Raw genomic sequence first — 18,039 nt, forward strand, 5'->3', positions numbered from 1 at the left:
TTTTCATTCTTTCTCGTTTCATTCTTCTCTCTTTCAGACTGTAGTAGGGTGTTTCTGAGTCTTACACAACAAAACTGGACATTTTCGTGATTCATTTGATCCTTTCGAGTACAGTCAATGTAGGTGTCCATCCACTGTATTTTGACCATTGAAACTGCGATCTAGTGGTAAATATAGTTACTACACACATTACTCACCATACAGTATTTTAATACTTTATTCAAATATTTGCTGTAAGGCGTTTCTATAATCGTGCACACACTATATTACGTGTGCATATGACACATTGAAAGAGAGTCAAAACTCTAAGAGAAAAATGTATTGATTTTCTGTTTCAGTGAAATAATTCCATTCTGTGTTGAACACCTGTCAACGTTCAAGAACGGAGGGTAGCCAATCCTGTTTCTGTATTTAACATAGGGGCGGGCCACACTCATATAGGCTACCTAAAGCAAACCTTCTATGTACACTGCTACTTCTGGTATGTTAAATGTATATGTTTACTTAACAGTACTAATACAACATGAATCGCTACGTAAGGAACGTTTTCGCCTAATTTAAACCGTTTTGCAGTTGCTGTACACAATTGTTGCATGCATTGCATCATAATATGTTGGTGTCAGTAGCAAGCTTGATTTGTGAGCTAATGTTAGCTTAGCTATGTTATGCTAGCAGTTTACAATTGAATTACTTTTCTGAAGGTTTGGGGAGATGGCGTCGTTGGCAGCAATAGAGCCAGGGCTAAGCCCGGGGACATTACCGAAAGAGGAATCAGTAGTACCAGTTTCTATATTCGCACCGGACTGTGGGGATGACCTTTCAGGGGCAGAGTGCTTCGAAGACGGAGAGAATGTTAACGGCGAGTCCGAGGATCATTTAGACTTTACTAGCAAGGTAGGCCCTGCTCTCGACTCAGCTAAAGCTAGCTACATGGCATATGCATGCGTGGATTTCAATTTTACATCAGCTTTAACAAAAATATGTTGCTATTTTTTTTTTTAATGAAAATGACAATTTTATAATGACATTTAATTTGGTTGAAGTATGACCGGACATCGAGTGACCCACCAAAACATGCAATGGTGAATGAATGACACGTATATAGGTGCCACTCTGTGTAGATACAACAGTTGGCGAAACAACCAAAGATGATTGACAGATTTAGGCCTGGGCAACTCCAGTCCTCGGGGGCCTGATTTGGTGTCACACTTTTCTCCTCCATCCCTAGCAAGCACAGCTGATTTAAACTAATTGTATTCTAAACTGAAGACTATTATTAGTTGATTATTGGAGTCAGGCGTGTTAGCTGGGGGGCAACACTGACACCAATCAGGCCTGAAACCTATATTTATCTTGCAAATATAATTGATTTCAAATAATAAAGTGTGGATTAAACATCCAGTATGTTCATAATTGCATGAATCATCATGCATGTGCACATTTACAACTTGGTCAGGCTTGCCAGAAACTAGGCTACGTCATTGTAACGTCAACAAACGACCCAGGCCTAGCTTCTAGCTACTTGCTTCAATATTTGCATGCTGTCTGTCTGGCCGTTCTTACTTTGTTTTGTTAGTGTTATTCTGCCCTGTCCTCTACTGGACATAAACTGTAATGTTATGTTTTTTTATTTACATGGTAAATTTAGATGTATCACAGAGTCCAGATTACAATAAAATGTTATTGTAAACACTTATCTAAGTTTCTGTCAATTATCAAACAACCATAACACATGTGAATGAACCTAAACATATATTTTCTCTCTTTCCTAGCTGACTCTGGTCAGCCCCACAGGAGAACAGTATGACTCGTTACTACGGCAACTCCGAGAGAGGATGGATGAAGGATGTGGGGAGACCATTTATGTGGTGGGAGTGGGCTCAGGTGAGAAGGGATAACCTACTTTCCTACCTTTTTATTTTCGGGCCATATACCTAAACCACACAACAGAACACATGGTGCCCATGTGTAAACATCTCCAATAAACACAGATCAATGGTGACCCCCTTACAGAACACAGACCTGATGTCCCAGATCAGTTGTGCTTTTTGTCAGTTGTTTAAACACAAACAGATCTGGGACCAGTCAGGCTGGTCCCAGATCGCAGGTTGACTAGGCTACTCGTATTGCCTGGGGTTAGTTGAACCTACATGCAGTTCAACACAGAGCGGGGGCATCAGTTGTCACAATATAAGAGGTATTTTCGGATGGTAGAATGTATTATAAGCAACAACAACATGTTTTAATGGTTTTTCTTTACCGATTCATGCTACATTTGGATCGGTCTGGAGTCCGCTGAGCGATGTACATGTATCTTAAACACTTGAATTGGGAACCGATGCATATCGGTGTATGTAACATCCTTAGCCAGTTAAGTCTGAGAAACACTAGCTAACTTGTTTATCCTGATTTAACCCTTTAATGGTCAGTTGGCAAAACGTCAAGCCTCCAACTTCTCAGCTTCTGCTCCATTGTTCCTTTAATTTGCCCGAACTTTAATGGAACTACTATAGTTACATTACCTGATGTAGACTGGGAATACAGTCAAGTACCCTGTAATTAAGGCCTTATGTCTGGGTAAAGACACAGCATGGGTGCTCTCAGAGTAATGGGCAGTGTGGTTAGTGTGACTTCTCCTTACATCCACCCTTCTCTCCTGCTTCGCCCCCCCCCCCCCCCCCCCCTGTTTCTTCATCAGACGGAGGTGACTATGGCCTGGACGAGGGGGACATGGAGGCGTCAGTGGCCACCGTTCAATCCCTGTGTGAGCAGATAGAGGCAGACATGATCCTGCTGAGAGAACGTAGCGACGCAGGGGGGAAAGTACGAGACTACCTCATCCGCCGACGGGTCGGAGAGGAGGACTTCCTGGAAGTGAGGTGAGGGGGGGGGGGGAAGACAGACATTCGTCAATTTATTATTAGGTCTCAGAGGGAGAAGAAGTTGGTTTGCTTTCAGGATCAGTGTTCTGCAACATTTGGTGTTGCACATAACAGCTCTCTGTCCTTTAACTTCTCTCTCCCCTTCCCATACAGGGTGGCGGTGGTGGGTAACGTGGATGCCGGTAAGAGCACCCTGCTGGGGGTGTTGACCCACGGGGAGCTGGACAACGGCAGGGGGTTCGCCAGGCAGAAACTCTTCCGACACAAACACGAGATGGAGAGCGGCAGGACCAGCAGTGTGGGGAACGACATCCTGGGCTTTGACCAGGAGGGACATGTAAGATAATGACTTGGGGTTGACTTAGGAGTCTCTAAGGACATTAAGTTAGATAGGGATGACATAGGCAGGTGATGGAGAGTGACAGGACCAGCAGTATTCAAAATGTAAACAAAGCTGACTTAGAGCCTGGTCCATTTTGACCCTAGCGTGTTGTCCAGCACTCTGATTTAAACCAACCTCTCTCGGTCTCTGCTCCTAGGTGGTGAATAAGCCAGATAATCACGGGGGCAGTCTGGACTGGACTAAGATCTGTGAGAGGTCCTCTAAGGTCATCACCTTCATAGATCTGGCCGGCCACGAGAAGTACCTGAAAACCACTGTGTTTGGAATGACCGGACACCTACCAGACTTCTGTATGCTCATGGTGAGAGACGGGGGTGGTCAGTTGCTTATCACCACAGACATTTACTGTGTCAGTGACTTTGTTCATCCTCTTTCTCTCGCTCACTCTTCTACATCTCTCTCCTTCCTTTCCTCTCTCTCTCTAGGTGGGCAGTAATGCAGGTATTGTAGGGATGACCAAGGAGCATCTAGGTTTGGCTCTAGCCCTGAATGTACCAGTCTTTGTAGTGGTCACCAAGATAGACATGTGTCCAGCCAACATCCTAGCAGGTGAGAGATGGACTGTGGAACATGGCCCTGTTCAAATCATTAAAACATGATAATCGTAGTGAAATGTAACTTTTTTTAAACACCAGTTCGTCCCCATTAGTCTATTTGGTTAACAAATGAACACAATGTGTGTTAATAATTGTGTATGTATTTCCCAGAGACACTGCATCTGTTACAGAGGTTACTGAAGTCCCCAGGATGTAGAAAGATCCCCGTACTGGTTCAAAACAAAGATGACGTTATCGTCACTGCATCCAACTTCAGCTCAGAGAGGTAAATAGCAGTGAATTAACAGTTTCCTTGTGGTTTTGGTCCTTTTCCTCATTTCATCTGAACAGTTTGTGTGTAAGATGGCGCCGACAGGCACTGCAGCTCTGCTTCTAGCTCCTAAGCAAATTTGCAGTATTTTTGTTGGGGTGTGTGTTATTTCTTACGTTATTGGCCCAGAACGTTTGTTGTGTTATCAGAGCGGCGATAACTCACCAGCGACCCAAACAGAAATTAGACTTTTCTGAATTGCATCCTTTGTTTGCAACCCCCAAGGCAACTGAATGTATCCCAGAGGCTGCTCCAAAACACCACCGGGCAGAAGAGGTGTTTGGAGTGGAATTCTATATTCCAACACGGGAGGCGTGCACACCATCCACCGATTCAGAGTATATTACTCGCTAATGTTCAGTTCCTGGACAATAAAGTAGATGAGCTCAGGGACAGTAACATACTCTGTTTCATGGAATCATGGCTCTCCAGATATACTGTCCCTGTCCATATAGCCAGCTGGGTTCTCGGTACATTGCGCAGACGGGAATAAGGAACTCTCCTGGAAGAAGGAAGGCGGAGGTGTATGTTTCATGAGGAGGAGGTGAGGGCCCTGGCGGAGTGGTGCTAGAGAAATCACCTCAACAAAACAAAGGAGCTGATCGTGGTCTTCAGGAGACCGGGAGCACACCTCCCATCCACATCAACAGGAACGCATTGGAGAAGGTGAAAAGCTCTCCCTGCTCTCTGTCCTCGGTTCCTTAGCGTACTCATCACTGACAATCTGAAATGGTCCACCCACACATAGTGTGTTGAAGGCAGCGTAACAGCACCTCTTCAAACATAGGAAGCTGAAGAAATGTGGCTTGTCCCCTAAGAACCTCACAGCTGCACTGCCTGCAACCACAGAGCTCTCCATAGGGTGGTGCGGTCTGCCCAACGCGTCACCGGGGAACCACTGCCTACAACCACAGAGCTCTCCATAGGGTGGTGTGGTCTGCCCAACGCGTCACCGGGGAACCACTGCCTACAACCACAGAGCTCTCCATAGGGTGGTGCGGTCTGCCCAACGCGTCACCGGGGAACCACTGCCTACAACCACAGAGCTCTCCATAGGGTGGTGGGGTCTGCCCAACGCGTCACCGGGGAACCACTGCCTGCTCTCAGGATACCTACAGCACCCATGTCACAGGAAGGCCAAAAATAACTTAGTCACTGTCACTAGCTGGCCACCACCCGGTTACTCAACCCTGCACCTTATAGGCTGCTGCCCTATACACATAGACATGGAATCACTAGTCATGTTAATGTTTACATAATGTTGTACCCATTTCATATGTTAATATACTGTATTCTCGTCAATGCCACTCTGACATTGCTCATCCTAATATTTATATATTTTGAGATTTGTGTGTAATGTTGTGAATTGTTAGATACTACTGCACTGTTGGCGCTAGGAACACAAGCATTTCGCTTCACCTTTTTTTTTTTTTTTTTACCTTTATTTAACCAGGCAAGTCAGTTAAGAACAAATTCTTATTTTCAATGACGGCGTTCAATGACAGAGTTGTACCTTGTCAAGTCAGGGATTTGAACTTGCAACCTTCCGGTTACTAGTCCAACGCTCTAACCACTAGGCTACGCTGTCGCCCCAATAATATCTGCTCATTTTTTTTTTGTATGTGACCAATAGCATTTGAATTGATTTATGGGTAACGTATGTTGCCTTAATCCTCCACTCTTCTCCCTCTCTCTCTCTCTCTCTCTCTCTCTGTGTCTCTCCCCCTAGGATGTGTCCAATCTTCCAGGTCTCCAATGTAACAGGAGACAACATGGATCTTCTGAAGATGTTCCTCAACCTACTGTCTTCGAAAACCTCCTATAGAGAAGATGAGCCTGCCGAGTTCCAGATCGATGACACCTACTCAGTACCGGTTAGTACACACACAACCATCAGTACCACACGCACACTAATCATTTAACAAGTTGTGTTGTATTGACGTCTCCTATCTGTCCTCAGGGTGTGGGCACAGTAGTATCCGGCACTACGTTACGTGGATTGATACGACTGAATGACACGCTGCTGCTCGGCCCAGACCCCCTGGGCAGTTTCCTCTCCATCGCTGTCAAATCTATCCACCGCAAGAGGATGCCTGTCAAAGAGGTCCGGGGGGGACAGACCGCCTCCTTCGCGCTCAAAAAGGTGTGTTTTTACGCATCTGATTGTAAGGCTACAACACAGAGACACAATAACACAGAGACACAATAACACAGATGAAGTCGTACATGCATTCATAAATTGTCTGTTTTTGTGTCAGAAGATCAGCTCAAGTCAGCAACTTTCGAATAAGTTGCAGATGTAAAAAGATGGACCTTTTTTGTTTTTCAAGTGGGAGTCAATGGATGACTCCCATTGGGGAAAAAACATCCTCAATCAGCACATTTCTGACAGTCTGTCCCAATGTTTCTCTCCTCTTCCCCTCTCCCCCCCGGCTCCTTTTTCACCCCTCTCCCTCTTTCTTCTCCTCCAGATCAAGCGTTCCTCCATCAGGAAGGGGATGGTGATGATCTCTCCCAGACTAACACCTCAGGCTACCTGGGAGTTCATGGCTGAGATACTGGTCCTGCACCACCCCACCACCATATCCCCACGATACCAGGCTATGGGTGAGCGGCTTTCAAACGTGTGGGTGTGTTCATGGTTGCTTGTATACTGTGGCGATGCTCAATTTAGCATTAAAGTTTCAGCTATATTCATATTAGGTCTCTCCTATTTTCACACACAAATTAGACACGTCCACAGTTGCTATGCCACTGGTATGTCAATTGTTATTTTTCTGACTTTCTCTCCCTCAGTGCACTGTGGCAGCATCAGACAGACAGCCACCATTCTGACCATGAACAGAGACTGTCTACGTACCGGGGACAAGGCCTCAGTCCACTTCAGATTCATCAAGACCCCAGAGTACCTCCACACAGACCAGAGACTGGTGTTCAGAGAGGGACGCACCAAGGCTGTGGGCACCATCACCAAGGTATGGGGGTTATAACTAGTTGTAAGGGGTTATGAATGGTCATAAGTTTATAAAAGGTCATGGAGCATTAAACCCCCTTAGAAACATTTCACAATGTTACAATAACTCACTGTCTCTTCACCAGCTTTGTCGTGTGTGTGGTCAAGTGTTATGAAGGGCTTATCCCTTTATTCTAAAGCGCCCCAGACTACCTCCTAACTAACTCCACCTGTACGTGTGTCTCTCCAGCTGCTCCAGTCAGTCACCAAGGCCCAGCAGGCCAAGATGCAGTCCACTAAGAAGGGCACCACGTCAGCTAATGAGGAGGCAGGATCCGCACCGCGGCCTGACAGCCCCAGTGCAGGACAGCTACCGGTGAGCTACTGGGGTAGGGAGGGGCTTAGACTGAACAACTGGTGAAGGAAGGGACTACCCTGCGTTCATAACCAAGTGGGAAGGTGGTATTTACCACATAGGACTGGGAAAAATCCACTTGAACACCCCTCCTACTGGTAATTACTAGTGGGGAAACTCATCTATCATCCCTGAGCTCTGACTTCTCCTACATCCTGACCTCTGATGTCACCTACTAAGGAAATGACCTCTAACAGCATTTTTGGCAGTTAAATGCAACAACAAAACATTATTTATAAACTATTTTTATCTATTAATATGGTTTTTTACTGACTTTACAAGCAAGATTATGGTGGATGCAGCTTGTTGGCCATTAGCCAATCAGCTTTTCTCAACAAGTTCAAAGCACGTGAATGCATCCAACTGGTATTTACGACTTCACAACTGGCAATGAACTCCTTCCCACTTGGTTATGAATGCAGCATTAGACATGAAGGAGGAGCTTAGACAGAACACTTGTGTACAGCCACGACACAGGACAGCTACTGCTCAGCTACTGGGAGGCCAAGGCTTAGAAACAACACCTGGAGGAGGGAGGGTCTTGGACATAGATGTAATGAGTAGAGCTGACACGAGTCCCAATTCTACATGACAGACAATCATCTGTTCTACACAAACTATTTCTAACTAAGGGAGGGGGTTACATCCTGAAGTAAGAGGTCAAATAATGACTTGCCAGAAGAGTAGGAGGAAAGTTAAACTCTGCATTGTGTGTTGAGTGACTGAATGGTGTGTGTGCAGACCTGCCAACATGCAGCATTCTCTGTCCATGTAAGAGATCTGAGTTAATAGTACACAGAAATCAATGGGGGCCTGAATTTTAAAATCCATCCACTGAGTGACTCTAACATCCTGATTCTGGAGCTGCACCACACAGACATGTACGGAGTTTGTGTCAACGGACATGGAGATGAATACATCAAGATTGGATGTACAGTTGAAGTCAGAAGTTTACATACACTTAGGTTGGAGTCATTAACTTGTTTTTCAACCACTCCACAAATTTCTTGTTAACAAACTATAGTTTTGGCAAATCGGTTAGGACATCTACTTTGCATGACACAATTCGTCCAACTGTTTCACTTATAATTCACTATCACAATTCCAGTGGGTCAGAAGTTTACATACACTAAGTTGACTGTGCCTTTAAACAGCTTGGAAAATTCCAGAAAATGATGTCATGGCTTTAAAAGCTTCTGATAGGCTAATTGACATACTTTGGAGGTGTACCAGTGGATGTATTTCAAAACCTACCTTCAAACTTTGCTTGACATCATTGCAAAATCAAAAGAAATCTGCCAAGACCTCAATGTTTTTTATTGTAGACCTCCACAAGTCTGGTTCATCCTTGGGAGCAATTTCCAAACTGAAGGTACCATGTTCATCTGTACAAACAATTGTACGCAAGTATAAACACCATGGGACCACGCAGCTGTGATACCGCTCAGGATGGAGAAGTGTTCTGTCTCCTAGAGATAAACGTACTTTGGTGCGAAAAGTGCAAATCAATCCCAGAACAACAAGGACCTTGTGAAGATGCTGGAGGAAACGGGTACAAAAGTATCTATATCCACAGTAAAATTATTCCTATATCGACATAACCTGACAGGCTGCTCAGCAAGGAAGAAGCCACTGCTCCAAAACCGCCATAAAAAAAAAAGCCAGACTACGGTTTGCAACTGCAGGTGGGGACAAAGATCATACTTTTTGGAGAAATGTCCTCTGGTCTGATGAAATAGAACTGTTTGGCCATAATGACCATTGTTATGATGCTCGCAAGCCGAAGAACACCATCCAAACCGTGAAGCACGGAAGTGGCAGCATCATGTTGTGAGGGTGCTTTGCTAAAAGATGGCCTGGTGCACTTCAGAAAATAGATGGCATCACGAGGTAGGACAATTATGTGGATACTTGGAAGCAACATCTCAAGACATCAGTCAGGAAGTTCAAGCTTGGTCGCAAATGGGTCTTCCAAATGGACATTGCACTCCTCATTGGTTATACCCACGTGGGTGATTGAAAGACTATGTTGCCGGTCGGTGTAGTAATACTATGAAAGTTTAGATGCCAATCACCATATAAGTTCAAAGTTGAATAAGCCTGGAAGGAGAAGAGATGACTAGAAACACTTCGGTTGACCGTTTTATGTGTGGATTAATTGTCGGAGTAGAGGACCTTGTGCATTTCAGGTAAAATAACAACTCAATGTTTATCTCAGGACAAATTAGCAAGAGATAGCTAAATTTAAATAAATTTGTTTTTCGACCTCTCCCCAAATTCTTAGAATTGGTTCGCCGTTTGTTTTTATATTTCAACCTGCGTTTGGTGTGGGGGGACACAATTGTTTTGCTCGTGTCCGGTTTGGGTACGGTGTAACTAATCATGATCCACGTCACAAAAAGCTCTCAGTACATCAGCTGATATCTCAAAGTGCTGTACAGAAACCCAGCCTAAAACCCCAAACAGCAAGCAATGCAGGTGTAGAAGCACGGTGGCTAGGAAAAACTCCCTAGAAAGGCCAAAACCTAGGAAGAAACCTAGAGAGGAACCAGGCTATGAGGGGTGGCCAGTCCTCTTCTGGCTGTGCCGGGTGGAGATTATAACAGAACATGGCCAAGATGTTCAAATGTTCATAAATGACCAGCATGGTCAAATAATAATAATAATAATAATAATAATAATAATAATAATAATAATAATAATAATAATAATAATAATAATAATAATCACAGTAGTTGTCGAGGGTGCAGCAAGTCAGCACCTCAGGAGTAAATGTCAGTTGGCTTTTCATAGCCGATCATTAAGTCTCTCTACCACTCCTGCTCTCTCTAGAGAGTTGAAAACAGCAGGTCTGGGACAGGTAGCACGTCCGGTGAACAGGTCAGGATTCCATAGCCGCAGGCAGAACAGTTGAAACTGGAGCAGCAGCACGGCTAGGTGGACTGGGGACAGCAAGGAGTCATCATGCCAGGTAGTCCTGAGGCATGGTCCTAGGGCTCAGGTCCTCCAAGAGAGAGAAAGAACGAGGGAATTAGAGAGAGCATACTTGAATTCACACAGGACACTGGATAAGACGGAAGTACTCCAGATATAACAAACTGACCCTAGCCCCCCGACACAAACTACTGCAGCATAAATACTGGAGGCTGAGACAGGAGGGGTCAGGAGACACTGTGGCCCCATCCGATGATACCCCCGGACAAGGCCAGACAGGAAAGATATAACCCCACCCACTTTGCCAAAGCACAGCCCCCACAGACATGCTGAGTGCCCTTGTTACCAAGAAGGTTTCAATGATTGCCAGAGGAACTGTTTGCCACAGAGAAGTCTACCCTAATGCCCTGTTGCGTAAGGCTAAATCTGCTAGCTACCAGGCAAATCTGTCTAGGAAATTACTTCCTGAACAGATTTGTTCTCACTCGCTGTTTCCTATCATAGCTTTTCTGTTTTTATTATGGAGAACATGTTTATTTCATGCTCTGCTTCAAACATTATTATATATATTTTTTCATATCAGTTTTAATTTTTTTATTGTGGATGAGACATTTGTACATTTTGTACCTAAACTCCTCCAAGAATAATGGCCCTTTTGTGTTCTTTCTAATTAGATATTGTTAGTGACTTTTACCATGTGTGTAAATGGAATGCTGTCAAGAGTATTCCAAACTTTTTTTATAGACTTGATGTGGTACAATTCTATACTTGCGATCAGACTCACAAACAGCCGTTGGGGGGGGGGGGGCGTGCGTATGGTACTCTAAAATATGCTGTGTGCGTATGGTACTCTAAAAGTTGGACAGGTTGGCATGTGTGTCGTACCAGCAGCTTTCTTCTCTTTCCCAATATGCTGGCTAATCTCTCTTCCGATGCCCCTCCATCTCGTTTCACTCTTTCTTTATCCCGCGCTTTTATGATTGTTCATCACCCGGTCTTTCACAATCCCTCTTTTCAAAATGTCCTCCCTTTCCAATATCCCTCTCTGCCGCTCTCAATTTTCATTCCACTTACCGGTACATCTTTTTTCCTCCTCATCCCACTTTCGTTCACTCCTCTCCTCCATTATCGTCGGCCCCATCACTCGTTCCTTTCATCTTTCCTGACCTCCGTCCATTAAACTTGTCTCCCCGTCCCCTCCTTCACACTTTCCCCATCCGTCTCTCCTTCTCTCTCTCCCTCGTCTGTCTGGTTGTCTGTCTGCGTCAGACAGTGGGGGAGGAGGAGACGCTATGTAAAGACGGCAACAAAGAGAACCAGGTAAACGGAACGAGGGAAGGAAACGCCAGTGCTGTTTGTCTTAAAGAAGTACTGCCATGACTTCCATTTATCCCAACACTAAAGAGTGTTTTCCTGTGTAGCATGAACTTTGACTTCTAAAAGTACTGAAAAGGTTATTTACTTGAATGAAAACATTAAAATGACGTTTAGGCCTGAACTAATGTGTAATTTAAAAAAACAAGCTACATTTTAATTTTCAATGAGAATTTCTCATTTTTTAAAGTAGAAAAAGTATCTTAAAGTTAGAGGTGGTCATAAATTGTGTGCTTGGCTTAACATTTAGTAACACTTGTTCTGTTGTGACTGTTCTCCTCCAGCCCAAGTCAGGAGGTGGAGGCAGGAGGAGAGGGGGTCAGAGACACCGAGGAAAAGCCCTGAACAGCACAGCATCACCAACATCACAACAACACACACCAGCTGCAGCAGGAGTGGGCACCACTGCCTAACCCCCCGCCCCCCCACAACCATCTCCTCTCCTTCCTCTCTCGCTACTCTCGTCTACATCCACTCTTCTATATCTCCTCCTCTACATCTTGTTATGTAATCATTCTTGTTCCAATTAGGGGAGAAGGAATGAATGTAGCAAAGAAAAGGAGGACGAGAAGTGAAACATGCATTAATCCTAAATGACACAGCTTAACATGTCCATCCTAGTTAGATCACCATTACAGAGTAGTTCTAGAACATCATTAAATGTCACTATGGCTTCTATGGCAACTAACGACTGAACTGGCTCCTGGAAAATAGCAGAAAGAAGCAGTTGACTCAAGCTAACAGACATGGTGTAGTAATAAAAACGTACAAGGTTTTTATTACAGATTCATTATGTAGACAGGAAACAAATGGTGTTCAGGCACTGAGATCTGTTGTCTTAAGGGGTCATCATCCAGTCTAATAATGACTGACTCCAGATTCAATCTAACAGGAAATAAATGGTGTCGTTCACAAGGTTTAGATGAAATCTAACAGACCGGACATGGCATAGGAGTCAAGGTTTAGATGAAATCTAACAGACCGGACATGGCATAGGAGTCAAGGTTTAGATGAAATCTAACAGACCGGACATGGCATAGGAGTCATAAGGTTTAGATTTGTTATTCCATTTGTCATTATTTAGACAGGAGAGGAATAGTGTACTCCAATGTCTCCACTCAATCTAATCGAACAGGATAGGTGTAGTTCAGACACAGGATAGTCCTACCTAACCAACCCCAAGGACAATATTCACTAGGCTCATACACTGCCATCTGACTATACATAAAACTGTGGGTCTGAAACATTTGGATCAGGACTCACTCTAGGTCATGTTTTGTTCTATTTTTGCCCTGGCTGTGTTTTAATAGGAAAAACAACTCATTTGGGCCTTGGAAAGGTTTTGTATACCAGGTTATCATTTAGATGTGTGCCTTTTTAGATGTCTGCCCAAAAAAAGCATGGAGTGGAAACTATGAACGCTGTGTTTTTAAATAGTGGATTTTGTTCTTGGAGAAATTAAGTGAGCTACATTGTTCAAATGGGTGCAAAGTTCGTCCAACGTTCTGTCCATCTTTTGCAGTCAGAAATGTTGACGCGTACTGAAAAACACAGACCGCATATCTGTTCTATAATTAATTTCAATAGATTTGGGAATCGTTGCTCCGCTACCCTTGCAGCGTGTTGTGTGTTGGATTATTTATTTGGCTTTCATAGATGAAAGGGTTTGGAAAATCCAAGAAGGCTAATACGGCTTAAAAGTATTTCAGGAGGATTTAGAAGTTGTCCATGTTATCCTCCATACCCTCTCAAGGACATTGTTTGAGCCCAAAAACGCAGGCGGAATAGTAGTTTTAAGATTTGTTGTTTTTATTCAGTTTCTAGTCAGGCACACCTTCTATAAAATGTGTTGGCGGAACTAGGGTTTTTGGGATTGAAGATTTTAGGTTAATCCATTTCCATACTTGATATGATTCAAATAAATTTTTTCTAAGCTTTGATATGGTTTTATCAGGTGGTGTGAGCATTTTTATTTTGGGTTTGGATTGGGACAGGTTTCAGTGGTGGAAGGCTTGGATTGGTTGTTACCAGGCAGAAGTTACACTTTAGTACAAATCTAGGATCAGTTTATCCAATGTCGTGGTAATTTCCTGTATTTCTAAATGATGAGAGTTACAAACCACACACCAGCCAGAGTTATACTTAAATGTCATCTTTTAATAATATGAGCTTCACCATAGCCCTGTGACTCTCAGATCAATTCAGTGTCTATAAATGAATTCTCTGAGAGTGTCAACATAATGGCAACTGAGATCTTTTATAGCAAAGATCCACCTCCTAGTTGACATGATAAACCACAGATCATAAGAACTTCACAAAGGGCCTTTTACTTAAGGAGTATCCCATAGCCAGATAGCATTAGCTATAAATTATCATTCAGTTTGGTCTCTTAGACAAGGTTCTACTTCTCTTTCTTGGTACTTCCTAGTACCAAAACATTACCTCATCCAATGGCATATATCTATTGTCAATTATAGATACTCCCATCTCAAATACACCCCCTCCTGGACAAGCTCACGGAGGAGAGTGTGCCTCTAGGTCATATACTAGGTCAAGAGAAGGGCAACATCAGAGGGGTAATACAATGGTTCCAGACACTGCCATACTCCTCCCCCCCAATGGGAAAAGGAGGGAGTGATTGGAGTACAGACATGGTGGAGCCCTTCACATGGTTTAGGAATAGTTACAGACACATTCAAATATGAAGACAATCCTGACCCCTCCCCTCTCTGGGCCCCAAGTGACTATCTCACATAAGCATATTCTGAAAGTAAATCAAACATATTTATCAATGTTACCTAACTAATTCAGATTCAGCTACGACACCAATCACAGATGTTATCCTTTAGTATTAGAGGAAACGACTGACCTTAGATCCGGTCTAAAGGTAACCTCATTTCATTTCTTATTCTCTGCTTTTATGATGGATGTTGATCTCAATACATTCAACAACCATTTTATTTTTTTTAGCTAATATTAGTGTATACATTTTCTTTTTGAATGGACCGAGTGACACATTTGTGTGTCTGCATCTTATGTACAAAAATGAAAGTTGCGCCGAAAGAAAAAGAAAGCCCTTTAACTTAACACAGTGGTGCCAGTTTGTTGTAAATCCTTTAAATAAAGAGGTTTCAGAGTATCAACCATGTTGTGGTCATATTTTGTCAATACTGGGTGTACCATCTGGCTGCCAGCACTTCTATAAGGGGCCAGTTCACATTTCAGATGTTAGTGCTGATCTAGGATCAGGTCTCCACCTTTCCATGTAATCTTAATGATTGTGCTCTAAAAGGCAAACAGATCGTAGATCAGCACTCTTGCTCTAAGCTTTATGAATATGGCTAGAGGTCTAGGCTGAGGCCTTGGTTTAGAGAGAGCACTGAGGGAGCTGTAAGGTTGAGGGACGAGGCCTACTTTTCCTTTTATAGGTGAAACGAGGACAGAGAAACCACTGACTTCAGTCGTGAGTTTTGCAGGTGTCGAGGTACACTGCATACAGATAGTCAATCACTCAAACACACACACTGTCCACACAAACACACACTGTCCACACAAACACACACACACTGTCCACTCAAACACACACACACACACACACACTGTCCACTCAAACACACACACACACACTGTCCACTCAAACACACACACACACTGTCCACTCAAACACACACACTGTCCAAACACATACACACACTGTCCACACAAACACACACACATACACTGTCCACACAAACACACTTCAGTTGTATTTGAAACAGTGACAAGGGGATGTGGCTTTGATATGATTGAATAAGGAGTTTATTCAGGCCACTGCAGATTTATGGTCTTCACATCAGATGCTTTATGAAGCCAATAATAACAGAAGCGGATGCAGCCAGAAATCGCCGTCCACGTTTGATTCAGAGTAGCAGGTCAATAATACTTTTCCATAGTGAACCTTTTATCCTGTTTTCAAAGCTCAGCTTTCACCAGTCCAGTATGAAATGGAACATCTCTCTTTAATGCAAAGCCATGGATCGATGAGTGATTTGTTGAACGTAGCAGCGAGCGGATGCTTCAAGGTCGTGTTGTGCGTTTCAGTACTCTCTCACCCCACCTCTCCCGCTCCTACTCACTTTACTGTGTGACAGCGTTATTTGAAAAGGCCTCCCATTTACTCAAACGTGGAGAGCAATTTCTGGCTGCATCCGGTTCTGTTATTATTGGCTTCATAAAGCATCTGATGTGAAGACAATATCTGCAGTGGCCTGAATAAACTCCTTATTCAATCATATCAAAGCCACATCCCCTTGTTCTCACTGTTTGAAGTACAACTGAAGTGTGTGTGGTGAGGTGTGTCACACAATAGATTTAGAACTACTGTTGTGTTTTAAACATTTGTCTTCATCCTGTTAAACCCTTATCGCCTTACCACATCTCACTTTTTATACAACCTACCAGACCTTATCATATCTCACTTTTTATACAACCTACCAGACCTTATCATATCTCACTTTGTATACAACCTACCAGACCTTATCATATCTCAATTTTTATACAACCTACCAGACCTTATCATATCTCACTTTATACAACCTACCAGACCTTATCATATCTCACTTTGTATACAACCTACCAGACCTTATCATATCTCACTTTATACAACCTACCAGACCTTATCATATCTCACTTTTTATACAACCTACCAGACCTTATCATATCTCACTTTGTATACAACCTACCAGACCTTATCACATCTCACTTTATACAACCTACCAGACCTTATCATATCTCACTTTGTATACAACCTACCAGACCTTATCATATCTCACTTTGTATACAACCTACCAGACCTTATCACATCTCACTTTGTATACAACCTACCAGACCTTATCACATCTCACTTTGTATACAACCTACCAGACCTTATCACATCTCACTTTGTATACAACCTACCAGACCTTATCACATCTCACTTTGTATACAACCTACCAGACCTTATCACATCTCACTTTGTATACAACCTACCAGACCTTATCACATCTCACTTTGTATACAACCTACCAGACCTTATCACATCTCACTTTGTATACAACCTACCAGACCTTATCATATCTCACTTTATACAACCTACCAGACCTTATCACATCTCACTTTGTATACAACCTACCAGACCTTATCATATCTCACTTTATACAACCTACCAGACCTTATCACATCTCACTTTTTATACAACCTACCAGACCTTATCACAACACACTTTGTATGCAACCTACCAGACCTTATCACATCTCACTTTGTATACAACCTACCAGACCTTATCACATCTCACTCTTTATACAACCTACCAAGCCTGTAAAAAAGGCCCTTATTTGCTTCCAGGTCAAAAGTAGTGCCCTACATAGGGAAAAGGGTGTCATCAATATAGTTATTAGTGTTAATTGATTGGTTAGCTGGTAGCACCTGTTCTCAGATAGGTCTTAATGCTACATAGGATTGGGTGACATGTACCGTTACAGTAGCAAAAGGTGTTATTAGAGTAGTGCACTACATAGGGAATAAGGTGTCATTTAGGATGAAGGGATAGTTCATGTCCCCTTAAAGGTGCATGGCATTAGTATAATCTGATAATTATAATAAACCCTTCTAGTAATTTAAGATCTCTATGATCTGGGAGTAGTGCACTACATAGGGAATAGGTTGTCATTTAGGATATAGACATGGTTATTTCTCCCTTGTAGTAGCATCAGGTGTTATTAGAGTGCTGGCAGCACCTGTGCTTATTAAGAAGTCTTCAACACCTTGGCTGGAGTCTTCTCACTGTGATGTCACACCTTCTGTTTCACTTCCACTACACCTGACGGAGCAATCTCTCTCTCTCTCTGTGTCTCTCTCTCACTCACTCACTCATTCACTCACTCACACACACCCACACATATTTTGTGAGCAGTGTGCACATAACCTATCTTCTCTTGAGAGCCATGTCTGCCTACGGCAGCCTTTCTCAATAACAAGGCTATGCTCACTGAGTCTACATAGTCAAAGCTTTCCTTAAGTTTGGGTCAGTCACAGTGGTCAGGTATTCTGCCACTGTGTACTCTTTGTTTAGGGCCAAATAGCATTCTAGTTTGCTCAGTTTTTTTGTTAATTCTTTCCAATGTGTCAAGTAATTATCATGATTTGGTTGGGTCTAATTGTGCTGCTGTCCTGGGGCTCTGTGGGGTCTGTTTGT

At 43.2% G+C, this 18,039-nt stretch overlaps 1 protein-coding gene across 5 annotated transcripts; it reads left to right on the forward strand.

Annotated features, from left to right (window-relative positions):
* Nucleotides 1-366: 366 nt before the first annotated feature.
* LOC109884369 (GTP-binding protein 1) lies at nucleotides 367-14,971 on the forward strand. Of its 5 annotated transcripts, none has more exons than XR_004206503.1 (16): nucleotides 367-481; nucleotides 702-894; nucleotides 1,773-1,884; nucleotides 2,699-2,879; nucleotides 3,036-3,219; nucleotides 3,422-3,586; nucleotides 3,711-3,834; nucleotides 3,993-4,107; nucleotides 5,882-6,026; nucleotides 6,113-6,295; nucleotides 6,624-6,759; nucleotides 6,949-7,127; nucleotides 7,356-7,481; nucleotides 11,724-11,774; nucleotides 12,113-12,744; nucleotides 12,789-14,971. XR_004206503.1 is itself a non-coding variant. In XM_031811143.1 (15 exons), the coding sequence occupies exons 2-15, from the start codon at nucleotides 712-714 to the stop codon at nucleotides 12,239-12,241; spliced, it is 2,013 nt and encodes a 670-aa protein (XP_031667003.1). In that variant the 5' UTR covers nucleotides 367-481; nucleotides 702-711; the 3' UTR covers nucleotides 12,242-14,971. The 5 variants fall into 5 exon arrangements, 2 of the variants coding, with proteins under 2 accessions (XP_031667003.1, XP_031667004.1); XR_004206504.1 differs by having other exon boundaries at nucleotides 12,833-14,971; XR_004206505.1 differs by lacking the exon at nucleotides 11,724-11,774.
* The last annotated feature ends 3,068 nt before the right edge of the window (nucleotides 14,972-18,039 follow it).

Source organism: Oncorhynchus kisutch, unplaced genomic scaffold, assembly GCF_002021735.2.
Source record: "Oncorhynchus kisutch isolate 150728-3 unplaced genomic scaffold, Okis_V2 Okis01b-Okis20b_hom, whole genome shotgun sequence".
NCBI classification, from domain to species: domain Eukaryota; kingdom Metazoa; phylum Chordata; class Actinopteri; order Salmoniformes; family Salmonidae; genus Oncorhynchus; species Oncorhynchus kisutch.

Coding starts and splice junctions, on each gene's coding strand:
- LOC109884369 (XM_031811143.1), top strand. CDS start 712: ATGGCGTCGTTGGCAGCAATAGAGCCAGGGCTAAGCCCGGGGACATTA. Junction 895..1,772: donor ATTTAGACTTTACTAGCAAG/GTAGGCCCTGCT, acceptor TCTCTTTCCTAG/CTGACTCTGGTCAGCCCCAC. Junction 3,220..3,421: donor GCTTTGACCAGGAGGGACAT/GTAAGATAATGA, acceptor CTCTGCTCCTAG/GTGGTGAATAAGCCAGATAA.